The sequence below is a fragment of the Carassius carassius genome, chromosome 39, assembly GCF_963082965.1.
Source record: "Carassius carassius chromosome 39, fCarCar2.1, whole genome shotgun sequence".
NCBI lineage: Eukaryota > Metazoa > Chordata > Actinopteri > Cypriniformes > Cyprinidae > Carassius > Carassius carassius.
In genome coordinates, this window is record NC_081793.1 from 26,959,716 (window position 1) to 26,987,541 (window position 27,826).

The following is a 27,826-nucleotide window of genomic DNA, read 5'->3' on the forward strand; positions in this document are numbered from 1 at the left end:
ATTAGAACAGAAGATAAACCAACAGACAAGTAACTAGACAGACAGACAGAACAAAAACAGACATATAGAGTGAGAGCCAGACTGACAGTCAGAGAGACAGAGGCTCTCACCTGACGATCTGCTCTGACACAGGTTTGTTCTGGAACTTTGGTGGCAGCTCTAGGATGGGCTTCACTGTGAAACACTGAATGTCTGGTGGAAGCAAACTAAGAAACAATAACAGGAACAATCTGGAGATCTGAAGTCAAACTAAACACAGTTTTATGCGTGTGCTGTGAGTGCGTCTGGAGGATACACTGTCCAGAGGAGCTCCTGATGTCCTCGCTGGGAGGCGTCGTGGTCTTCATCTTCTCAGCGTTGGGGAACTGAGTGAGCAGTCTGGCCTCAAAGTCCTCCCGCCGCTCATACTCCTTCCCTCGATAGATGAACATCTTATTCTGAAAAACACCCGCAACAGACATTCACATCTTGAGAGCAAACAGTCCTTTTCGGATTTATTTGATGACTTCTCTGCGCTCACCGTCCTAATGAATATTATTAGCATGTTATGAATTTCAAAGCATCACGTTTTCTAAAAACAGTACTATTTAATTAACACATCAGATTAAATGAATGCACAGAAATATAACAAAAAAAAATCTAATACACAAAGGCCACAGATACTGTAAGTACTAACAAATCCAGATGTGATTCACAGCAGCAGTTTACATGGAAAAACAGGCCAAAAAATAAATAACTAAAGGTTTTCTGGAGCATCTATCAGTGAAGCATGTCTACAAGAACTTAACATTAAACAATAATGAAAAAATATCATATTATTATAATGCATTAAACAGCCAATAGAAATATGATTAGGGTTCTCGGGGTCATTTTAGTTTTAGCATTGCCGAATAATAAAATGCAACTACATACGTAATCATGCAGTTCAGCTAGTAAAATAAACAGACTTATGAAATATTTAAACAAAATGCTTTGCTGTCAATGTCAAAGGCTGTGTGTCCACACAAACTCCACAGTGTTTTGAAATGGCAGCATTGCGAGATATAAACTCAGAGTTACAAACTTGCAATTCTGACTTTTTTCTTAGAATTGTGAGTTTATAAAGCTATTAATACAGTAATAAAGACTTGGTAGCATGTTGGGATTCCTTGAGGAAAACCAGTTGAGAACCACAAATCTAGATTGTTCAATTATCATCATCATTATCTATGAATCCAGGGATTTTATGATATATAACAGTAAAATGCCACAGAAAAACGCATCTCATCATCAGAGAAGCTCATTCTGTATTTCATAAGAGTTTTAACGTTAAAAATCTCAGAATAGCCACTGTGACTGTAATTCAGATGCGTTTGGCAGTCTGGAAACGCTCGATTATTGCACTTTCCCATAAAGACACTGTCAATCATCTGCGCCCACCTACAACTCCGTCAATATGTTTCCACTCACAGCGTCTGTGTGAACAACTACAACCAAACACACACTAAATTGTCAATATGTGTGGAATTGAAGTGTTTATTGCTGAACAATGCATGCTCACATTTAATATTTAACAATAGTAGAAAGCAGCATGCTTGTATTCGATCTGAAAACAGGCTGGGAGATGCACTGGTGCACACACACACACACACACACACACACACACACATTTCAGCTGCTCAATTAGTGAAATGTGAACCGGAGGTGAAATATGCCCAGGGCTGTTTTCAAATCTGCTTTGAGCGATAAGGTGACAAATTGGACTGAGCTCTCGACGGGTGTTTTCACACTGCTGGTGATTCCAAGCACGGTGGAATAAACCGGCTGTGTTCGCATGACTCTGCACGCATACAGAAGTGCCACTTTAAGGAGAAAGAGGAGATTGCAAGACGTTTTGTGTTTTAAAAGGCAAAGCTTCTCTCCACGGAGCAACATGTCAACACTAGCAGGAGGCGACTGGCCGATTCATTTTTTGTTCCCAGGATGGCTGATGGGAGACGTGTGACTGCAGGCGGCTGGAAGAGTATTAACAGAATTACAAATATATCTGAGGTGATTCAGTGCCACAAACACAGGCTTAAACACACATGATCTGTGGAAGGTGAATGATTCTGTTTCATCATGAATGACAGATTTTGGCAGGGAAATATATATATATATATAAAAAATAAAAAATGAATGCAAACACTTCCACAGTCACACAAAGTCCACAGAACATTGATATTTTCCTGTAATTCTTTTTCTGTCGGACCTTTAAACTTGATCAACTTTGCATTTTTACTGCATATAAGCATGATATATAGCTATATATATATATATATATATATATATATATATATATATTAATTAATTGGAATTAATTGAACAGTATAACTGAATTGAACAAAAAAAATCATGAATATAATAAATATTTAGTAAATATTGAGGTTGTTTTTGGTTTTATAAAAAAAAAACAAATAGCGACCTTAAAAACATGAGCAAAGTAAAAAAAAAAAAAAAAAAAAAAAGATTTGGTAAAAAAAAGAATAAAGACTGAAATAATAATAATACTAAAAAAATGAATAATATAAGTAAATTGAATTTAAATAAATACCTTTGTTTAATAATTAATAACTGAATTAGATTTGGTAGTAAAATAATTTAAAAACAAATTATAATAGAATAATTGAACTGAAGATTAGAATTGAATCAAAAATATAAATAAATTAATGAATTCAACAAATAATATTTAATAAAATGTTTTTATATAGTTTTTAAAAGCCTTGAAAACATTGGCTTTGAGCGGGCAAAGTGGAACTGAAATAGATTTGGGAATAAGCTAATAACAATACTAATGCTAACACTAATACTAATAATAGAACTGAAATTTGAAATTGATGATTATATTTAGAGATTGGATGTCTATGTCTGGGACAAAAAGGTGAAAAGAATAAATACACAAAAGTGAAAAGTATAACGGTGAAGGCATGGTAAAAATTGACCTTCCTATCTCAAAAGGAAAATAAATCTGTTAGTTTGAATAAAAATCAAGCCCTGGAACATGAAAATGTTTGAGTGCAGGTTTCTGCAGTACTGAGGACAGCCGTTGATGAGTTCAGAGACACCACTGACACAAAAACACCAGAAACTGATTTCCAGGACTTTCGATACATATCAGACAAATTCACAATGCAATGCATTTACACAGAAAAACAGACAAATATGAAATATGATAAGATTCACAATTCTAAGAGGAATTCTCACCCGCAGGAACGAGGGGAAGCCCAGCCCATAATAACCCACAGCGAAGTAGTCCGGCTTTGGTCTGATCACTTTCACGATGTTCTCATAAAACTGAGCCTGCTTCCTCTGAGAGACACAGAGACGATCAGATCATCAGTGCTCCGTTACAAAAATACAATTCCTGTACAACAGTTGTTGCCATGCTGATATTTGTTATGGATGGTTGCCAGGGTGTTGCTAGTATGGGTTGTTTATTATTAATAAAAAGCAAAATAATTGTACTTTTTCACAAATGCACTGATGATTAGCTCAACTAATTGTATGTATTACTATATATGTAAATATTATTTATATTACATAAAAAAATAAATCAGATACATTTATATGTACTGTATATACATTCGTTTAAATAAAACACATTCACATTTTTGGAAAGGCAAACCATTTATAAAAACAGGTCGAGATTAATATGTGAAGGGATCCAATAAAAGTTTGTCTCAAACTTTTGTTCAGGACTGTGCAAAAGGTGCCAAAGGTTGATTTCAAATCAAATCAGACCACAAATGGTTGTTTGTCTGAACGGATCAATGTGTTGGCAATTAAACCAAACCCAATTAATGAACAAAATACAGAAAATCATTCAACTCTGACCATTTATATTAGGCCAATTTAGCTACTTTGGTGAACTTTAACAGTCTGAATGACTCATCAGTTGTTTGTTTCACTGTAAAAGCTTGAGAGAGAAAGTTTGTACGTACCAGTAAAGCGCTCAGCTGCTCAAAGTCAAACATCTCGTTCTCGTACTGTTCGGCTAACTCTTTCCCCAGGATAATGGCCTCTTCCCACATCTGAACACAGAGCACCGACACACATCAAATCAGACGTCATCCTTGGAGCTTATTATGTCAAAACACAGTGGTGTGATATCCTTCTAACCATCTGTGAACAATGCGCTGGGAGTTGACTGTCAAAAAAAAAAAAGGTGCTTTCTGAGATTTATGTTGAAACGGATGCAAAGATTATGCAGCTGCAGCATGCTGATCGCGTTAAATATTGAAGAGATCATTAAAAGAATGTTCCGGGATAGAACTTTAAGATAGAATATTATTATGACCCATACCTCTGTAAAAACAATTGTGTAATGCACGTCCCACTGGAAGTCAATGGGGCTAAACTGAAGGCTGAAAATGCTTGCATTTTTAATGCATTGTTTTGTACAGAAAAGTGAAATATTAAATCAGGCTTCATGCAATTTTTATGAAGGTAAATTTTAGACTTTTTAAGACCCCGTCTAAGGAGAACACACAATGAGTCACAACTTCCAGCCGATCTTAATTACTTTCAAACTTATTTTATACTTCAATATATAAATTAACTAGAACACGGAAATAAATTTACTATGCATTGTGTCCTACACTGTACATTTTCTGTTCTAGGTATTAAGCATAAACATGTTGGGCAATTTCTCAAAGAAACAAGATTTGATATCTTCATTTTGCATCTCAAGTGAATGTATCTTGAGATAAGAACGTTTTCATATTTGCACTGGAAAACAAGTCAAAATGTATTTTTATTGCATTTGACTTACATTTAATACCATCACCTTTGAAGGCCTTAAATTGTCAACACACACACACACACACACACACACACACACACACACACACACACACACACACACACACACACACACACACACACACACACACACACACTCCATGACCTCATCTAAACTTTAAACAGTAATATGGATATTCCACGACTCTGACATTCTCTCATATCAAACTTATAACTTCAAATGCCAAGTGTAAATAAAAACCCAAGCTAGCATCACACTCTTGATGCACAGGATTTGATATATAACTAATTCTTCTTCAAATGAAACTCTGAGTGCATCCTGGCGGCACTGAGAGAGAGAGAGAGACTGCGATTATATATCAATATCTGCAGTGCATTATTATTGAGAAAGCTGCCAGTAATAGTATCTGCGGTCTGTAGGAGACGACATGGATTAGTTATTCAGACCGGAGGAAGAATAAAGCAAGTACGGTGCATAAAGTGAAACTTGCACTGTAAGATTGGACCACATGTTCAGCATGAAAATTACTTTCCTCAATTTTCCTGTCAAGACTGCAGAGCACTAAAAAAATAGTTCACCTCAGAATGAGAATTATTTACACAGCCTCACGACGTCTCAAACCGCACGCGGTTGTGGAAAAACAAAGGAGAACATTTTGAAGCATCTCTTTCCATACAAAAGGCTTTTAAAACACCAAATAAGACTACAAAACTACATTATAAGCCTAGTCCACATGACGTTATGTGCTTGAATTCCCAGTCATCTGAAGCCTGTGATAAACAGACTTAAATTTACATTTAGTTATGCACTGATAATTCTCCATTCCTCCAAATAAATTCGAGTCCATCTTTGAATCTAGATTTAAAATTTGGTTACTCCAAACATAAGAACCATTGTCTTTTTTGCATCAATTGCAATCACTGACTGTGTTTACAAGCACAAAATAGTCTGAAATTAACCAAATTGTGGTCATGCTATATTATAGTTACTATAGTGAAAATAATCTTGTTTTCCCTTTGAATTAAGTACAGAGAGAGCAGGCAGGGAAAACAGGAGCAGTTTATGTGACTACGTCTTCCAGTCTCAGCTCTCAGGAGACGTTCAGTCGTGACATGTGGGTATGTCCCAGCAGTCTGAGCCAGTTCAAAATAGACTCTCTGAAAAGCTGGAATTATTTCCCATAAAATGTGTAGAACAGAAGAACTACGGCCCAGAGCTGCTCCTCAGCTCGCTTTCCAGGACTGACAGCCTCCTGCCTGCCGCTCTCCTTCAAACACACACACACATACATACACACACACTTTCCGGTTCGATTCTCTTGTGTTCTCTCTCTATTTGACACACTGGGTCAAGATTTTGAGCTGCTGAGCCCAGTAATGGGGTCCAGTCCAGGGCAGCAGATTCGCTAAGAGTCCCCCACTGAGAGACCTCTAGGCTGGGAACAGATCTTGGCATGGACCCTTACAACCCTCAAATCCCCTCGGCTCTTCTGTCCAGCCCGTCAGACTAATAGAGATGTAGCAGCCAATAATCTGCCTCTCTGCAGGTCACCTGTCCGTTACACAGACAGCTGCAGATTCTCTCAGTACTGCAGATGCAGGATGCATCTTAAGAGGTTCATGCAGGCCATTTGTGACATCTGAACATCTGAATAATTGTTGTTTGTTTTTTTAATCAATTCATCATAGAGTTGCATCTCACCAGCTTATTATTAGTTGAAACACAATACAGCTAAAAAGCTCCATTATTCTAAAAACAGTCACACTTCCTGAAGTTCATAACTGATCAACATGACTAAAGCAGGTGTTGTGAAAGTAAATATTGTTAGTAGCCGTTACCTTGCCCTTGTCGAAGTAATTGATGATCTCCTGGTACAGCTGGTCTTTGAGTTGACACTGAGTGCTCGCCTGGTAACCCTCTCTCTGCGTCAGGTGGGCGGCACAGGCCTCTTCAGACCACTGACAAAACAACAGCACAATTACACTCTTCAAATACACCACATTAACCTGCCACTGACCTGCCGAGAGTCTATATACATTAATACAACCACGACTCAACATGAAACTTTAAAGGAGTCGTGTATAATTATATTTTCCTTCATCTTTTGAAATAAGAAAGTTATTATATGATGAAAACCTAATGAAACTCAAACCTTCCCACACAAGTGAGAAGCAAAGCTGCAAAACATCCATCAAAGTGACAATATGTGAATTCATTAACACAACCGCCCACATATATACATTAAAGGCACCTGTTTGTCCAGTCAAGGTGAGGTAATAAAGATAATACTACTTCAGAACAATATCCCTGATGATTTCAGTCTCATCTGAACAGTTTGAATGACACATTCAAGCAATGTGATATAAAAAGCCCATGTTCAAAGCTCCAGAGAGAGTGGTTATGAAAAACTGACTGTTTTTAGTGCAAAAAAACTTTATTATAAGCATTATAAGTGGACCACAGGGAAAAAACTAAATGAAAGAAACAAAAAATTATGTGACCCCACTGAACAATAAATGAAAATCTGCAATATGCAGGTGCACAAACACACACACACTTATAGAGCAGTGTGGCCCACTTTCAGATCGCAGCTGCTGGCGATATTAATTTTGTTGTGCTGAGAATCTGAAAGGTTTTGGCTGTATTCCTGTGCCAGCGTCTAGAGCCCATCTGATAACGCTGATTTATGTGGCCACACTGTAATATTCATTACAGATGCTGCCTGATCCTCTAAACAAGTGATTATAGGGAGAAACTGTGCAGATTAAGAACTCTTGGTTTTTTTTGTGGACTACTCAGTTCAAAGTTGGAATAAAAACACACACACAGGGAAATGAGCGATCTTATTGGCTAGAGCGGGTCAGCTGACTGTCCTGCTCTGCGATTGGCTGTCACACTGAGCTACTGTATTGTGCTAAAGGCTCTGTCAGGAATGATTCACTGTAGTATGAACGTAATTGACATTTCATGGAGCTATGCTAACAGCGGAGGTCAAGCACCTCAGGAAGTGCATCATCGGTGTGAGGATGAACAGAATCCGAGCCACGTGTCCGTTCTTCAGCATGTGTGGTTCTGGGGCATTTAACCAGAAGGTTGTTGGACTAGTTGTTCAGCACTCTGTCATCATCATCATCAATAGAGTGGTGGAACTATGACATCAGAATCCTGAAGTCTAATTCACCACGGGTTCCTTACAGATTTCCCTATGGGGTTTTTTCAATTAATGAGTCAAGTAAAGCCTGTGGTAAACATAACTTGAGGATATTTTATGTTTTGTTCTACAATGTAAATAACAAGCATCCATACACAAAACACAAATTTCTAAGCAGGTATTTTCATTTTTGAAAACGCATGTTTTTAATAAGTAACTAGATTGCACGTAGGAGCAAACCGAACGATGGCAGCTATTTATGAAAACAAGCTGCGTGGGTTCGAGAGAACGTGGTGTTCCCTCGCTCACAATGACAGCCAATTCCCTCATCGAATTACTTCTGTAAAGCCGAGATTCACTACAGAACACACGCTGAGCCCAAACGCAGATGTGATTAAACAGCAAGCCAATATACATATTAATCCATTTGCTCAACTAACAGTTAATGCCAATTATCAAGACTAACTCCCAAGATTGACTAGAATAAATTTGCATTTCCTAAAGGACACAGCAATGCTAGCAAAGCAGCCTCATAATACAATGTTAATGCTTTGGGAAAGGTTAGGTTCTCGGTCATGCAAATGTGCCAATTAAATGACACATCAGAGCTTTGCACTTGTCATGAAACGCATCTGATGTGCGTAGAAATGCAGACTGGCTATATGACTATGCTTTGTGCTTGTTTGGACTCTCATTCTGACGGCACCCATTCACTGCAGAGGAGCCAATGGTGAGCAAGTGATGGAATTCTACATTTCTCCAAATCTGATGAATAAACAAGCTCATCTACATCTTGGATGGCCTAAGGGGGAGTACATTTTAAGCAAATATTGGGTGAACTATATTTTAAACAGATATAAAATGCAAATTAATTAATCAGTCGCAATTTATTATGCAAATATCACTGTCAGTTTATACAAAAACCAAAAAGGGCGCCTGTACGTTAAGTGATTCTGGATGAATTAATTACAGAAGTTTTATTACTTGGGTATTAAATGTAATACCTTAAGTTTCATAAGTTTTATGCTAAATACTGATGAATTTTAATACTTCAAGCCTGGCAAGCTCCGCAATCATGTCTTTGGCAAAGTTTAAGTGTCTTTCTACCAGAGATTTGTTCTCAAATCTGCACTTGAGGTGACTTTCTAAATGTCAGGTGAGAGCGGCACACACTTGTTCACCTTAGCAGAGAAAAAAACATCCTTCTGCAGAACATCAGCACTCAGAAATGTAAATGTGCATGAATTATTCCTGTCTGAGCCTTCAACAGTGAGATTTCTAATTAAATCATACCAGATACTATAGATCCTGCCATTGAACGAGTGTATGATCATCACTATAACATGTACTCTGAACCTTCATTTATTGACATGAGTAAGAATCAATGTAGTGTTTACTGGAGACATCTTCCAAGATAACAGTCATACCTAGTGAGATAAACGTGTGTGGAGTTACCTTGAGGAGTTTAGCGTGCAGCAGTAGTGTGTATCCGGCCTCGGTGTAGTTATCACACTCCTTATGCAGGTCACACAGCTTATACAGGTACCTACACACACACACACACACACACACACACACACACACACACACACACACACACTGACATTAACAATCTGAACACAAACTCCATTACAAAAAAACAAAACAAAAAAACTTTAACAACAGACTCACAATATATATATATATATTTTTTTTTTTATATATATAACTTTTTATTTTAATTTTAGCTATGCAGCAAGTCATTTTCTTGTGTTTTTTTTGTTTTAGTTTGTTTTTTGTTTAAGTTGTTTTGGTAAGATAAATGCTAAAGAGCAGCATTTACTGTATCTGAAATACAATTATAATTATCTTTACTGTCACTTTGGGTTAATTTAGTGTGTCTTAGCTAAACAAAAGCATAACTTTCTTTGAAAAAACATTTGAAAAGATGGTAGGCTTTATCTTTCCTTCCTTCCAAAAGTACGACTTGACCTGCATCTGGAATTCTCACAGCTTAATCTTTTTTCTTTTTCTTTTCTTCTTTCATTTTTCCATGTTCTTACACACACACACACACACACATATATATATATATATATATATATATATATATATATATATAGAGAGAGAGAGAGAGAGAGAGAGAGAGAGAGAGAGAGAGAGAGAGAGAGAGAGAGAGAGAGAGAGAGAGAGAGAGAGAGAGAGAGAGAGAGAGAGAGAGAGAGAGAGAGAGAGAGAGAGAGAGAGAGATAAGGCACTCACCTGATGTACATCTCTTCTCTCTCGATCTCCTTGTAGAAATTCTGCAAGAGAAACAGGCACATACAAGATCACTTATTCATGCTAAACACTTCCTGGCCTCAGTTCACAAAGACCTACAAATCTGTGTTTCAGAGATAATGGGCTGTAGAAGAATCCATCACTATCCCTGTGATGTCTTCTGCCCCTGTGCACTCGTGCACCGACCAATGAGACGAAGTGAGAGTCATGTTTAACACGAGGACTCCAACAGCATGTTCAGATTTAATGTGCACTCGTGTCTACCAAAACAATGTTCAGTTCGTTTGTAAAACTAGTGATTATATGTGTGAAAATTATATGTGCCAATCACACAAACCTAGTCTTCCGACGTGGAGTTAATAGCATTGTTTCAGTGAGAGATCATTTTTGATATGCAGTACTGTCAGATTCACGTTCTTCATTGAAGCAGCGTTTGAAGAAAGCTGTAACTTTAATGCTTGTGGGCATGTATAAAGAGTTTGAGCCAATTATAAAGTTACAAAGGAGCTGATGCAATTACTCCACGCCATCAGGACGCCTACACAGTCCACCTAGAGCGTGCTCCTTCAGGAAATACTGGATGCATTTATGTAAGTGAAGATGCACTGTAGAAACTCAAGGGTTTGCTGCATTAATGCTCCATCGAGAAATTAAATGTTCTCCTCACCAGCACGTTAACTGTGCAGCTCATGCGGTTCTCCTTGTTCTCGTCGTGCATTATGGTCCTGTAGTCCAGAAGTCTCTCCAACAGACGGACCACCAGAGTTACGAAGGTTTCGCCTGACTTAGCCAGATACTTGTGCTTCCTGCAGTGCTCCAACAGACTATCACAGACATATATACATTAATAGTGAAAGTCACACTGCTGTTTGAGACATGAAACAGCATATGCAATGTATGTAGAGTCAACACCAAAGCAAATCTGATTTCATGCTCAACTTAAATGTCCCTAAACTCCTTACGAAAGTCAACATAAATGACCATAATAAAATATCGAAGCAAAATTCACTTTTTAATGTAAAGACTTGACAAGTTAGACATTATGTAATTGGTTAATGATCTGCGCATGTGCCAATGATTACATTGAAAGGAAGAAAAAATTATTTGAGAATCAGAGTAAGTTCCATTAAAATATTTCCAGTAAATTATTTCCAGTAAAAATAAACATTTCATACAAAATGCACTGAAAATTTTCAATAAGAAGCTCAATAAGACTAAGAACAATTATATGCAACAAAAAAAATAATAATATTAATAATAATATTATAATTAATAATATTAAACATTTTATATTAATATTTAATATTAAATACCAGTGTTTATTGTCATAATTTTTGGTAATATTTAGATTTTATTTTGAGACTTTTTTTTCACTTGAATTTTACAGTCATTTTTATAAGTGTTTTTTATATGTCCCTTTAGTTTTTATTAATTTGTATTTATTAGTTTTCGCTTATTTAGTTTTAGTTATTTTAGCACTCAATTATAAATGTAGCCTTGGCTATTAGCTATATATATTGGCTATATATATATATTATAGTATTTTAGTTTAGTTAAAGCCTATTTTGTTTGTTAATGGTAATAACACAAATATTAAATATGGACAGTTATTTATACACACACACACACACACACACAATCTTTAAATATTGAATACAAATATTTAATATTAAAAACAAATTAGGGTCAGTTTTGATTTTTGTTTTGTTTGTTTGTTGTCACAAATATCTTCTCCTCGGTTCATGTAGCATCATGTAGCAATTATATTAACATGCGTGTGTGTGTGATTTGCGCTCACATCTTCTGGAAGAGGATCTTGTACTGTTCGTCTCCTCGGCCGCCTTCCACCTCATGATCCAGCTTGGTGATGATCTCGTTCTCAAACTGCAATTACACACAGCGGCCATAAATAACGAGTGTGGCTAATTTTTCTTTTCATTAGCGTCATTTCTCCCAGCCCTCCTCTCTCTCCTCCTCCTGGGTTTTCTCGCTCTCTTGTGCTGTGTCAAGAGTGTAATCAGCCGTTATCAGTCACACCGACTGTGAGCTCAACTTTATCTGCTCATTACCATCACTGCGCTTCACTGGAGACACACACACCTCTGCATAGCTATCTTTGGGAGGACATTCATTGACACGGTGCAATCTCTAGCTCCTTACCCTAAAACCTACCCATCAGGAATAAAGGCCCCGATATACTTCAAATGAAATCAAAGAACGAACTCATATGACGTCATTTCGAACAAAATCAGGCCGAAACGAAGTTCATTTTGAATTTTTTTTCTGCAGTTCGAAAAAGCGTGAGGTCTATGGAGGTCCGAGCACAGAACAGCATCTCCTGAATACACTGGAGTGTCGAATAGCTGAGCTGGCACAAATATATCTGCTCCTCGCAGAGAGGCTTTAAAGAATCAGAGAAAGCATTTCATTCCTAGAAAGAAATTGCAACGAAGCTTTGCGGCGACTTACTGTAGATGTCATAATTAGCATCAATTTTACTACTTAAAAAATCCCTAACTACATTAAGTTTGATGCAATTGCCGCCTGGTGAAGGATAACACTCCGTAATCTCAGACATCATTAATAGTGCTTCACTTCCATGCTTTAGACTGGACTGTCTTTGCTACAATCTCAATACAGCGGAATTAGCACAAATATATTTTATTTCAAAAACAAAAACGTGAAAAGCAGATGGTACACTGTATCTGTTAAATGTGCAATATACATTCACAGATCATTTCAGTTTTATTTTAAATGAATGAAAAATAAATAAAATACAGAGAATTGATAAAACACAAATGTGAAAAGCTGATCTATAGTAAATGTGGAATATACATTTGCAGCTTTTTTTAACTTATATTTTAAAGATAAAATAAAATAAAGTATGTAATAATTTATTGTTTGGTTTTCCAAGGTTTGCCACATTAAATTTCATTGCATTGCATATAATAACAACATGAAATGTTTGACATTGATGAAATGTTTTCTCAAACTACAAGACCAGACCAACACCTGATGAACGAGACCAAAGCATGAGGAAATGACCGGATTTATACACACAGGATGCCTGTCTGCCAGTTTTCCTGATCAACCAGTCAGAACAGCAATTACCTTTTCATATAGACTCAAGTGTGGTTCTCTGATGCATAAATGAACTGAACTCTCAACGGATGTGAGTGACATTCTGTATGCTATTACTTGTATTAATGTTCAATACACGTCTCATATAAATGGAGTACTAGTGCATCCCATAGGACTGGCATATCTGAACATGCAGTCCGTCAAATACACCTTTGAGAATCTGATTCTGTGAGAGAGATTTTAGATCAGATTAAAGCTGCAGTTTGCTCTACTGCAGTATTATGTATTTGAAAGATACTCTCACATACTGTATGTAGATTATCATAAAAGCAAAGCATATGAGAGGAAGCAATGAATCCGTAACCTTCCAGCAGTGAACTTTGAGGTAGATGAAGATCTCTGTGGGATGTGGAACATGGACTGCATCATAAACACCCGGACTTCGTTTTAATCATTTTCGACTTTAATAAAGCAAATCTCTCCCGTGAACTGCCAAAATACAGACAGCACATCACATGTCCCACCAGAGACAGTAATTTATTGGATCACTACTACACCACAATAAAGGATGCATATCACTCTGTCCCACGGGGCAGCTTTGGGACTCTCTGATCACTGCATGGTTCATCTTATACCGACCTACAGGCAGAAACTAAAATCAGCTCAACCTGTTTTAAGAACTGTTAAAAGATGGACTGTTGAAGCAGAGTGGGATTTACAAAGTTTGCTTTGACTGCCCTGACTGGAGTGTTTGTTAAAAAGCTAGATCCGATGCAAGATTAGAACTAGCAAATCCTACAAACTACAGTATGTTAAAAATAATGCAAATGAACTTTAAAAATGTGTGCCCATGCCTGCTTTTTTGGACTAATATTTCCACAATACACTGCATTTGCGATTGTCCATCAGACAAAAATAAGAACATAAAGCAGCGGTTTTTAAACATCATGAACGGCTGTGTTTGATTGTGCACATGTGTATTTGCACACATGCTCTGGAAAGAGCTCTTCAACAGCCTGTTCACTTCAATAATTACTTTAAAAAGCAATCAAGCAATGTTTAATTACTGAGAAACACCTGAAGACCATTTTCAGTTTAATATGTTAGTATTTTAATATTTAAACATGGTTTTAAAATTTAAAAAGCACATGTGGTAATAAAGAGACATTATCTTTTTTTATTTTTTTGTATTTAAAAGCATTTAGTATTTACTATTGAAATGTTGGTCCCGTGACATTACTACTTACAATTACCATTACAACCAATCCAACCCTGTATTGGGGTCATAAAAAAAAATTAAAAAATTCTATATATATATATATATATATATATATATATACTTATATTCTTTTTTAATATATATATATATATATATATATATATATATATATATATATATATATATATATATATATATATGTATTAGAGCTGTAATCGGGCCTTAAAAGTTAGGCCCAACAGGACCCGAACCCGACAGGTTTCGGCCCGAGCCCGACAAGTACATTTTGATTGACAGCTTTTTAAAAGCCCGAACCCATTTACAGCCCGACATTATTCAAATGTGCGCACACACACAGCTCTTTTGCCTTTTGTCAAGAATGAGTCATTTATACATGCTTTAACAATTTATTCCTAACTAACGTAGACTAGACCACTTGGAAGTTGGAATAAAGAAATAAAATAAGTCCTCTGTGAGATCCTAACATCTCAGAATTCTAGACATAGGCTCATTTAACCTATAAATAGACCAACGCACCAATAAAGACGAGTCATTTTTAACAAATTAAATTAAGATAAATTTAAAATTAAGATGGCTATTTGGCAATAACGAAATTAAGATAAAGGCTCCACCGGATTTGCTTCGCACTAGCAGATGACATTTAATAAAAGAATAATGCCAACATTAGCGTAAATACTCTGTCCACATTATGCATTTAAGCCTCAATTAATATTTAGTTATCATTTGAAAAACCTTTACTCACAGAGATTAGGCTAGGTCTACATGTTTTTGTGGAGGAAAATGATTGAATCCACTGTAGATGTCTTCAGCGCGTTCCTGCGCTCACTGATGGGGCGTCATTATTCACTCATTATTCTCATTATAAACACGGTCAAAACTTTTCCACACCTCAGACTTTGCTTTAGTTGCTGGTGCCACCAAAACGTAATCACCAAAGGCAAGCCTCCGTTACACCTTCTCTGCATATATTTTCGCATCTTTCTCGCGCTAATTGAAACACATCACATGACCGCTCGATTACCTCGCAAACCGGAGCGCAAGCCCGAGCCCGACCCGAGCCCGCGTAAGATGATATAAATTAAGCCCGAACCCGACCGAACACGTCGGGACCCATCGGGTTCGGGCAAAGATCTTCAGCTCTAATATATATATATATATATACACATATGTACAGTACAGACCAAAAGTTTGGACACACCTTTTCATTCAAAGAGTTTTCTTTATTTTCATGACTATGAAAATTGTAGAGTCACACTGAAGGGCTATTTGACCAAGAAGGAGAGTGATGGGGTGCTGCGCCAGATGACCTGGCCTCCACAGTCACTGGACCTGAACCCAATCCAGATGGTTTAGGGGTGAGCTGGACCGCAGACAGAAGGCAAAAGGGCCAACAAGTGCTAAGCATCTCTCGGGGAACTCCTTCAAGACTGTTGGAAGACCATTTCAGGTGACTACCTCTTGAAGCTCATCAAGAGAATGCCAAGAGTGTGCAAAGCAGTAATCAAAGCAAAAGGTGGCTACTTTGAAGAACCTAGAATATGACATATTTTCAGTTGTTTCACACTTTTTTGTTATGTATATAATTCCATATATAATTCCACATGGGTTAATTCATAGTTTTGATGCCTTCAGTGTGAATCTACAATTTTCATAGTCATGAAAATAAAAAAAAAACTTTTTGAATGAGAAGGTGTGTCCAAACTTTTGGTCTGTACTGTGTATATATATATACTTTCATTCAGCAATGGTGCATTAATCAATCAGTAATATATCAGTAATATCAAAATAGTAATAGTAATAATCAAAGTAAATATATTTATAATTTTACAAAATATTTTTCAAATGTATTATTTCTATTCATTAAAAAAATGCAGAAAAAGTATCACCTTTTCCACATAAAACCAAACAAATAAATAACAAAATTGAGAAACACAACTGTGCTCAACATTAATAATAAAAACAAAACTGTTGTTGATTTTTTTAGCAGCAAATCAGAATATTAGAATGATTTCTGAAGGATCATGTGACACTGAAGACTGGAGTAATGATGCTAAAAATAAATATCTTTGATCACAGTGATATATATTACATTATAAAACAGTTTTAAATAGAAACCAGTTGTTTTAAATTATAATAATATTTCAAAGTTTTTACTGTATTTTTAATCAAATAAATTCATCTTTTGTGTGCACAAGAGAAATAAACATAACAAAAATAATAATAATCCAACTGACCCCAAACTTTTGAATGGCAGCATACAGTACGTTCCCATGAACTGTACTATTAGTATGCAAATTAGGATGCAATGATCACAGAAATCACACAGCTACTGATGTCTGTGAGAACTGACCGTCTGGAAGCAGCGTCTGAAGTGAAACTCGCACTGCATCATGTCAAAGAAGATGGGAATGGTGGCTTTACGCAGCTCGATCTCAGGAACCAGCGTCATCTCCAGAATCGGACCCACCATCTCAGGGATAAACTTGATTTTGTGTGGACCTGCAGGATGTTGAGAAGAAAATTCTCAAGTTAGCATGCCTGAATTCTTAAGTTTATTTAAGATCTTTTCTGTGTGTTTTGTGAAGTACAAATAAGATTTGTTTGTGATATTTTTGCCAGCAGGTGCAACAGCACAGGGAATATCAACTCTCAGCTACTTCCTTGCACTGCCTGTTTGTGTCTAACAACAACTTTTATGTATTTTTGTGAGCTGTGTAAAACTTCTATTTCAGAGGCACGATTTCTACAGCTCTCCAAAGACAGACTTTCATCTGAGCTCCGCTAATCTTCAGAGTTTCGCGCAATCACAGCGCTGAATGCAGCCAAACATCTCTGAATCTCTGGTGTTTGTGACTAAACCCGCTATCAAACGCTGCCAGCTAATCAACATCCAAAGGCGGCTGAGAACCACGTCTAGCGTGAGGTGGCAAAAACTCCTTCAAAGAGGAACGTGGTAGCTGAAAATACTTTCACAGCGGTTCTTCCTCAACTGTCCTGCCACTAATTAGCACCTTCACTTTCAGAGCATTTCCATTTGCACGACTCAAAATAACCGCAAGGTGTCTCGGTTGGAAAATAACCCACCTAAATCAGTGCTAAAGCTGTAAGCAATACAAATGTGCCAGACATAAGCCTTACAAAAAGAAATGATACCTTTCTTGGTGTTTTTTTTTTTGTTTCGGGACGCACAAGGGTTGCATAAAAACTACATATTTTAAATGTGTTTTGATTTGATTTGATTTTTTCTTTATAAATTACTGCTTTCATTCAGCAAGGATGCATTCAGTTGATCAAAAGTGACAGTAAAGACATTTACAATTTTACAGAAGATTTCTATTTCAAATAAATTATGTTCTTATAATTATGTATCAAAAAATCTTAGGCATTACATTGTATATAAAATGATCCAAAAACAAGCAGATTTTGCTAAACCATAAAAGCATTTGAGAAAGTTGTGCAATAATAAACTCCTCGCTGTGTTAAGAACTTACAGATAGACATACCCTTGTGTACTTCACATCTATTTTTGTCTGATTTAATAATGATCGGCTCACCCAGGTTGTACCACATGTCTCGGATCTCGAAACCAATCTGTCGCCTCATGTCTTGATATCTGTAAAACAGAAATAGGAAGATATTAGAAAAGACTTTAGAAAGATGACTTCATAAAGGCAGAGAGGTATGAAACCACAAAATATCTGACAGAACATTTAAATGATTCCTGATACTGATAGTCTCAGCTTGCAAACTTTCATAATACTGTTTTAACAGGACCGGATGGATGATCTGTGATTCAGAAAGAGGAGCAGAAGCTGTTCAGAATCAATGTCAAATGAGTTTAGGAAACTGACAGAAGATGAGAGTGCAGGCTCGTCCCGAATCGGTGCTCTAATTCAAAGAAAGTGTGAAGTAAGCAGCATGACGACGGATCCCTCCACAGACCTGACGCCCATTCATTAGCGCTGGCATCACACGCCGACATTTTGGGATGCCTGTGGCCCTCGGCTGAATTCTGAGCCACTATTGATTGCTTTTTCAATATCCTCTCACCCAGTCGCAATTTATGATGACAAGGACGAGGCTCGTTGGAGCACAGTTAACACTCAGTAAAGCCGCTCACAACTCTTGTCTTCATTCCTTCAGTTTGACCCTCGTTACTGAGGTTTAATCAGTTTTGTGACAGATCGTGCTAGCACATCATGTGACTTCACCTCGAGTCTGACCAGGACCTGATTTAAACAGCATTTCACATAAATATGAAACCGCATTGTCTGTTAAAATCGATAACAATCAGAAATGTTTCTTGAGCAGCAAATCAGCATCTTTGAATGATTTCTGAAGATCATGTGACACTGAAGACTGGAGGAATGATGCTGAAAATACAGCTGTGCATCACAGGAATAAATTAGATAAATTAAAAAAGAAAAATCAAATAGAAGCCAGTTATTTAAAACAGTAATAATATTTCACATCATCACTTTTTTTTTTTTTTACAGTTTTTTGGGGGGGGGGGGGGTCAAATAAACCGCTTCTGTGAGCAAAAGACACTTCTTTTAAACAAATCTTTAAAAATCTCACCAACCCCCAACTTTTGAACTAGGGCTGCTCCGATCACGATCGGCCGATCGTTATGCGCATCTCATCAGTAAAGCCGGTTCTCTAATCAGCGGTAAATTCCATCAGGTGCGTGATTTCACATAGAGCGGCTGTTACTACACGGCTACACTGACGAGATGCGCATTAACAATCGGCCGATCGTGATCAGAGCAGCCCTATTTTGAACCATATTGTACACAAAGAGCATTATTATTTTTATTATTATTATTTCAAATACTGTTGATTAACTAGCTTAACTAGTACTGAACCCAGTGCATTTCTGTAACAGCCAGTGTTATTATAGTGTCATTGAGAACTGCTCTCTTAATTATTTCTCCTCCTTCCTTCATGCTCTATAATTTGTGTCTGTAGTGTCCGCGGTGACAGAACGAGTGAGACAGACAGACAGACAGACAGCGAGGCTGCGTGTCCTCACACTCATACAGAAGAGGAAGCAGAGTCTGTTAACACTCACCCTTGTCAGGCCATGGCGAGATCGCTGAAAGAGACGCTAACAGAACACAGTGACAGAGGGACACCCGCTCCTGTACGATTAGTGCTGTGGACTCCAGCTCATACTCGAGACACTGAGCAAAGCATCCATCAGAACTACAGAGCAGACTATTGTTATATGGACTCAAGGGTGGGCTTGTTTAAATTAGGTCAGAGACCACTTAGCAACTGCATAAAAACACTCAGAACACCCTGGCAACCACCCAAAATACCAAGCAAGCACTCGTAGTAGAACCTATTGGCAGTGTAGCAACACCCAACAGCCACTCCCCCTAGCAACACACTAGAACCACCCAGAAACCATACAGAAGACCTAAACAGCTTAGCAACAGTATAACAATGGTTTGACAAATCCACAGCACTCCAGCATCTGCTGCTGCGTTTCAGAAAGACACGGCTCACAGGTTCTCCAGGAAACAGTGTTTCTGAGAGACTGAAGTGAGCGGCCTGGTGCTCCTCTTCTGTGAAGCCAGTGAAAGAAGAGTGAGCAGCAGCAGCTTCTCTCAGGTCAGCATGACACCTCCAGCAGAATGCAGCGAGAACGCAGAGATGAAAGCTCCGGCTCCGGCTCTGAACCAATCAAACCAGCCCTCTGAAAGAGGCCCGACGGGGGGCAAACAGCACAGAAGAACAAAGACAGAACAGCGCAACACTGTTATACAGCGTCCTCAAGACATCAGCACTTTTTCCTGATGAAAGCCCTCAAAATGCCAACGTTGTGCTGCTTTACTTTTTGGGACATGAAGTGCAGTCAGGTTGAAATGCTGTCAGCAAGTCAACAAATTAAACTCCATTACAGCTGACAGTGTGTTGAGCTCTGTGCGCTTTTTGCACAAGTTTGGTATTAAAATTAAACAGTTCAGCCAAAAATATCAGCTGTTCATCCTCAAAACAGTTTTCGTTTGAAGAAGAGTAGAATATTAGAATATTTCGAGTTGACATTTCCGTGCCACAAATTATATATTTCAGTGAACTATTTTTTTCTTTTTAAATTATTTTCATGCTATGGACTATTATTAACCAATGACTTGCTTTAAAATCTATGATTCTTAATTATAAATGAATGCACAATAATAAAAAAGGAGCAAATAAATAAATAGAACAATAAATGGAACAGTTACAAATAAATGTATGAAAAACATATATATACATACACACACGATGCTCACGTTTTTCTAGAGATGCCCTTTAAGAGTTTACTTTCTAATAACTATTTTTAATAAAAAAAAATGCACCATACATTACTAAAAGATACCATAAATTGTTTTTGGTTGATTAAAATTAGTGGCATAATAAATTAATTGTTTAAAATTTGATGTTTAAAAAAAATAAAAACACTTTAATCCCTCACTACACTGTGTGTTCTTAGCAAATCCCTCAAATATGCTCTTACTAGACAAGACTGTTTTAAGAGACACTCTTTAAAGTTTACTTCTTTCAATTTCCCTTTTTAAGTTTGTGCTAGATGATGGGAAATAAGCAATAACAATTATAATAATAATCCATATCCAATAATTGGATATGAAAACGACTGCTATCAGGCTGTTATCATCCGATCTAATACTGTATGACTTCCATTTATCTGAAAAATACTGTATATGTAATGATATTTTCCCCCTTGAGAAAAATAATAATTTGGTCGCTGGTTATTCAATTCCTGTGAATTCACCCACAACAGTAAAGTGAAAGAGCACCGCATGTCCTGAGAAAGGGATGGTTTTGGAAACGTTTGCTCGTGTTCCTGAGAAGAAGCTGCTGGAGAGGCCGAAGAATCCTGACAGACTTTCTACAGGAGATGAGCTCAGGCCACAGGCACACACAGACGGAAGCTCCTGGAGCTGATAACAGGCTCTTCACTGCTCTCCATCACTCAGTCCTGCTGTCTCATGCTCTCCAAGCCTTTAAACAGCATGCCAATTTCCTTCACCTTCTCAGCCCCACCAGACGAAACTTCTAGGCATTCTTTATTTATTACAACTTTGTATTACTGACTTTTCTCGTGTTACTGTTCTCCTTAAAGGCACAGTTCACCCAAGCATGAACATTTGCTGAAAATGTTCTCAAAAACGTCTTATTGCTGGATTTGTTTCATGCAAACACGCAGCTTTTCACGTCACAAGACATTAACTGATGGACTGGAGTGGTGTGGGTTACTGTGATGTGTTTATCAGCTGTTTGGACTCTCAACCTGACGGCACCCATTCACTGCAGAGGAGTCATTGTTGAGCAAGTGATGCAGTGCTACATTTCTCCAAATCTGATGAAGAAACAAACTCATCTACGTCTTGGATGGCCTGAGGGTGAATGAACGATGCCTTCAATTGTGGGTAGGTGTATGTGATATCAATGCTTACTTTTGAAAGATCTTGGCCCGTTTGTCACTCGAAAAGTTCTCCAGCTGCAAAGACTCCTGGGTAAGGAACGCCACAGCGAGATGGAAGTAGTTATTCCACAGCTGAGAGAAAAAAAGGAGAAAGAGGTGGAAAACACAAAGAAAGAGGGATGGGTTATGCAGACTAGCTTAATAATTGTTGTGAAAGATTTGAGCGATGTATGAACAGAAAGTATGAGGAACAGTCTGTGCACACACTACTATAGAAGAGCTCAAGAAGAACTCAATTATTTCAAATGAATTCATTGTCTCTTGAAAGCCAAAGTGTGCATCACCAGAGGTTCATATGTAGGTAAAACGAGGACTGGGATAAGAATAACCACCAAACGCCAACAACCAACACGAGCACAACGCTCAGAGAAGAGCCGCTTCAAATATTCAAATATATTAGGCTGTCATGAGAGAAATGGAATGATCCCTGCTGGAACTTCCTCTAACTCAAGGCCGAAAGTGACGATTAAAAACATGCTTTTCATAAATAAACTATACATCCGATTTCATTGCTTTTCAGTAGCACTTTAAGTCTTCATGCATTATACAGATATTAAATGAACAGTTCACCTACAAATATTCAAACTGATATTCTTTCTGGCATTGAACACAAAATTAGACTCAATTTAGCTGGTACTATTCCAGTATTTACAAAGTAATATAATTAAATGACAACAAATAAAATTCTGAAAGCATCGAAGATGTAAACACTTCACGATAATCATGATTGTTTAATATATTATATTAAATATATTAATTATATTAAAATACATTATTTTAAATCAATTACATATTAATTACACAACAAGCGTATGACCAGGAACATGTATTAAGAAAATGAATTGTATAAAATAAATTAAATCAATAAATACTGCAATATACTACAATATAAAACCCAATATAAACAGATTATAAACATCACAGCCAGTGAATATTATCTTATATTATGGAAATTGAAAATATAAAAAAAAAAAAAACATTAAACAAATACTGTATAATTAAGAAAACAAACAAACAGGAAAATAAATGAATAACATGCATTTATAAAATAAATACATTCAATAAATACTGCAGTATATATATATATATATATATATATAAAAATGCACATGCAACAGGAATACATCAACTTGGATTTATATAATGACAGTGGATGGGGACTGTCTCCTTGTTTGTTCCAAGCAGTAAAGTCAAACAGATTTGTTGAAGTCTCACCTGCAGCTCAAAGTTGGTTTGATCAAGAAACTTCTTGCTGAGTACAGCGGCGTACTGATTGATGGCTCGCAGGAAGACTCTGAAATCAGAGAAAAATTAAATTCAATGAAAACTAGTGCAATGAGATCATATCCATACTCTATCCATTCATTTTCATTTATTATCATATTTAAAGAGCATGTTTGTTCTTAACCACAGCCTGTAAATGAAGCATTAACACAGCTAGTGTTCCTGACACAGAACTAAAGCTACGTTCAGCGTGCAGCAAAGAAGCACATGAACTAGAGATGATAAACTTAATCACAGGTCTTTAACTCCGCACACTGAGACCACATTAGGAGGATATTAGAGAGCTTTAAAGACGCTCTATTCACTTAGCTCAATAAAGGCCATTGCTAATGAACTATGAGAGAGAACAAGAAATTTATCTAACTGTGTCACTGCTGAAGAAAAGAAAAGAGCAAATGGAGAGGAAGAACAGAGCAGAGAGACTCAAATCACTGCACAATGACAAACAGCAATCAAATCGAGATGAACAGATTCAAAGCATTGCATGTCCAGATCAATTCACATCCGTAATGTGACATACAGTACAGTAATGTGAGTAGCAGTCATGTTCACTCTCTGCTCTGTCAGATTTGACATTTTCCCCTAACATTTCCCAACAGGAGTCTCAAGATGCATAAGATGCAAATAATGCAATCAATCTATAGTGACTTCTAAAAAAAAAAAAAACATTTAACATCAGCATCACCAGGAACGTGTATTAAGAATCGAAATAATTGAAAATACATAAAAATCAATTTTTATTTCATGTTGACTTGACTTGTTCTACTAGGTGGTCCAATGTCCAACATCATCAAACTGTGACGCGGACACACTCGAGAAACATCGGCCAGTGCTTCAGTATCAAGTGTCAAAGTCACCAGCTGAAGTAGATTGGATTATTAATTTCCAACATGAAAGCGATGTTAACGTCTGACCTCTCGTGTGTGTGAGTGTCCGTCAGATGTTTGACATCTCATTAGCACCACTGCATATCAGCGACTGAATTGTAAGTCGTCTTAAAAGGCTCTGGCTGTGTAAACGCATCAGAAGTCTTATTAATCATCCTTTAATCTCGAACGGTTGGGGAGATACGAGCTGAATGAATATCTGCTTGACGAAGATAAAGAGTGTGAGCGAGCGCTAACATCACGGATCTGGAGGACATTTGACTCCATCATTGTAACGGAGAGACGGAGAGTTTCTCATCAGGGCCAACCGATACAATCTGTTTATAATGAGCTGCTGAAAAATAGCTGCTTAATGAGACTGGAGATATTAATAATGTAAGTGAGCTTAACTGAATCAACAGATGGACAGACAGACTGACGACAGACTTTAGTCACAGCCGACGGCAGATTGAATCTGACACGCATGAAAATGAGCATGTGTATGAAAGCAGCAGTCGCTTCAATATGATGCTGTAGAAACCTTTATTATATTGTTGATACCGCGGTATATGCACTGCTTTCAATGGGTAGAACTGCTTTTTAATGTTTAAATGTGAGACTGAACATGAAAACAGAGAGATATGAAAATATAGAGTGGGATGTGTCTGATCTGTTGGTTTGTGTGCATAGCATTGCATAAAATAAAATATGTATTATTGCGATAATTAACTGGATAATACATACGCTTTGGGGTCAGCAAGATTTTTTTTTTTGAAGATATTAATACTTTCATTCAGAAATGATGAAATATTTCAAATAAATGCTATTCTTTTAAACGTTATATTCTTTCAAAGAATCCTAAAAATATGTTTCATGTGCAAGCAGCACAACTGTGCTCAACATTAATAATAATCAGAAATGTTTCTTGAGCAGCAGATAAGTATATTATACTGATTTCTGAAGATCATGTGACACTGAAGACAGGAGGAATGGTGCTGAAAATACAGCTTTAATCTCAGAAATAAATGACATTTTACAATATATTCAAACGGAAACCAGTTATTTAAAACAGTAATAATATTTCACATTATTACTGTTTTTATTATACTTTTTAACAAATAAATGCAGCCTTGCTGAGCAAAAATCACTTCCAAAAACAAACAAATTAGTAGTGTAATTAAGCATTAAAACACAGGGTTATTTATACATTAATTACTTTTCCATGAAAAACAGCTAACCGTTACTGTGATATTAAATTACTCATCCTCAACATTACCCATGTTTCTGTACTAATGTTGTGGAAATTTGATGCACACGAGAGCACAACGCCTTTCATAATAACTGATCTAGAATATTGAAGTACAGTGACATTTGAAGTCATTTTAACATCAGAAATGAGCTTCCAAACATGCAGTACAAAACTCTCTGTGAAGAACAGGGAAGAAAATAGAAATGCAACAGCAGCTCATAACATACATTGAGTTTCATTGATTGAATATTCTTTTCTACAGTCAAAAAAACATTTTGTGTCAAAATGATAGATTGCTCAATGCCGCGCCTGACATTATAACACAAATCACTGCTTAACGTCATCTTCTGGAAGGCAAATAAGTTATCGTTTCCTGAGCAGAATTTTTTGTTTTATATAATTTCCATCTCAGTTTAATATGCAGAAACAACTGTAAGTATGCCAACTGTAAGTAACAGTGTAATATTGTAGTACTTTGTGACATTAAACATCACTCTGTCTGTCATCAACTGACAGACATCAGTTTGTCAATCTACATTAGCATTCAAAAGTTCGGGGGAAGATTTTTTTTTTTGAAGGAAAACTCGACTGCTCTCGAAGGCTGTATTTATTTGGTCAAAAATACAGTAAAAGCAGTAATATTGTGAAATATTATTACAATTTTAAATAATTGCTTTCGGTTTAAATGAATTGTAAAAATTTATTCCTGTGATGTGCAGCTGAATTTTCAGAATCATTACTTCAGTCTTCAGTGTCACATGATCCTTCAGAAATCATTCTGATATGCTGATTTGCTGCTGAATTCCTTTTGATGAATTCAAGGCATCCTTACTGAATAAAAGCATCAATTTCTTTCAAAACAAACTGTTGCCAGGATCTGCAGGATCAGGACAGACTGCTACAGATCGACAGGAGATGTGTATTCTAGTCTACTGAACACTAAAGATTTACTGCGTCTCATTGTAAAGCACATCTCAGACTCCTGGAGAAAAGCTCATACAGATCAGTAAATGACAAATTTAGGATGAACTACTCCTCTAACTCACCGGACTAATTACATATATTAAACACAGTTCATGCATTTGCATTATTTGCCATTATGGCAAAAATCATCATCATCATCATCATCAATATAAGGATAGAGTGATTGCTAAGATGCTAAGACTGCAATTTTAACAAACAAAAACTAAAATACACACACACACACACACATATATATATATATATATATATATATATATGTAAATGCATGTTTAGAGTCATTAGATCTGACAGAATGAAAGTTTTTTCCTTTATCAGTTACTCATATTTACACACATCAATAATAGAAGTTTCCATGACCTTATTTGATCTTATTTTATTTCATTTTATTTAGTAAATTTGACTTTGATTTATTTTATTTTATTTATTTTATTTATTATTAATTGTTTTGTTGTGTGTGATCAAATAAGGTCATGGAAACTTCTATTATTGATGTGTGTAAATGAGAGTAACTGATAAAGGAAAAAACTTTCATAAAAAAAATAATAAATAACATTAAAGCAAAATATAAAAAATAAAACAAAATAAAACAAAATACAATAACAGAATAAAATTAAAAATAAAATTCAAATAGAATAAAATTAAAGTGAAATAATAAATTAAATTAAATAAATTCAGAGACACCTCCGTCATAGGTGTCTGTAAATGACAGTTTTGTATTAACACATTTAGGCTATTTTTAAAATCAAATACACATGGGACTTTATACAGAGGCTTCAAGACGCCTTAGAATGTAGATCACCCAATCAATTTCAGTCAAACTCAATCCGTTTCATCAATTCATTTGGACTCTATAAATAAACTGGGTCAACAATCCAAGAAAAACAGCACCAGCACATTCTGTTGGTCTCTAACATGAGTAGCACTGATGAATGTGACTGTGTTTGAGTGCTGATGAACTGCTCTGTGATTCCAGCAATGCACAGTTATCTGTTCATCAGAAGACCAAACAATTCCTCTAATGCAGCAGCTGCTCAATATGAGGCCACGAGGTCAAACGGATCCCACTTTAATGACCCCTGTATCCCTCAAGCGCTCTGACATGAGGAATCAATGCATGCAGACGCAGTGATGAGAGCCAAACACAAACAGCAGCTGAGCTCTGATCTCCGGAGCAAAGACAAGCCTGATTTTCACCAAGAGTCGAACATCCCGTCACAATTAAAGCCAATCAGTCAGCACGCTTGAGCACGGCAGGGCAAACACTAGAAACGCCAACAGATTTCACACATTCAGATTTCATAGATTCAGTAACAGATGCATGTGTTTGTGTTGCAGTCAGATCTAATGACTCTAAACATCAATTTACTACATCTTTCTAGCAGAAAACTGAGATCAGGCCGCTAAAATCGCATCGCATGAACATGATACTGCATGCTGCAA

General features: G+C 36.6%; 1 protein-coding gene across 3 annotated transcripts in view; it reads right to left on the minus strand.

Annotated features, from left to right (window-relative positions):
• The window catches only part of LOC132121715 (dedicator of cytokinesis protein 1-like), a 216,444-nt gene that overhangs the window by 22,754 nt on the left and 165,864 nt on the right, over nt 1–27,826 (minus strand). For all 3 annotated transcript variants that reach the window (XM_059531438.1, XM_059531437.1, XM_059531436.1), the window contains exons 30-42: nt 23,219–23,297; nt 21,975–22,075; nt 18,066–18,124; nt 16,862–17,010; nt 11,989–12,074; nt 10,858–11,014; nt 10,173–10,213; nt 9,387–9,477; nt 6,619–6,738; nt 3,960–4,049; nt 3,223–3,327; nt 296–437; nt 111–192 (exon numbers count right to left, since the gene is read on the minus strand). In XM_059531438.1, coding sequence (XP_059387421.1) covers nt 111–192; nt 296–437; nt 3,223–3,327; nt 3,960–4,049; nt 6,619–6,738; nt 9,387–9,477; nt 10,173–10,213; nt 10,858–11,014; nt 11,989–12,074; nt 16,862–17,010; nt 18,066–18,124; nt 21,975–22,075; nt 23,219–23,297 — 1,302 coding nt within the window. The remainder of the gene's footprint in view (nt 1–110; nt 193–295; nt 438–3,222; nt 3,328–3,959; nt 4,050–6,618; nt 6,739–9,386; nt 9,478–10,172; nt 10,214–10,857; nt 11,015–11,988; nt 12,075–16,861; nt 17,011–18,065; nt 18,125–21,974; nt 22,076–23,218; nt 23,298–27,826) is intronic.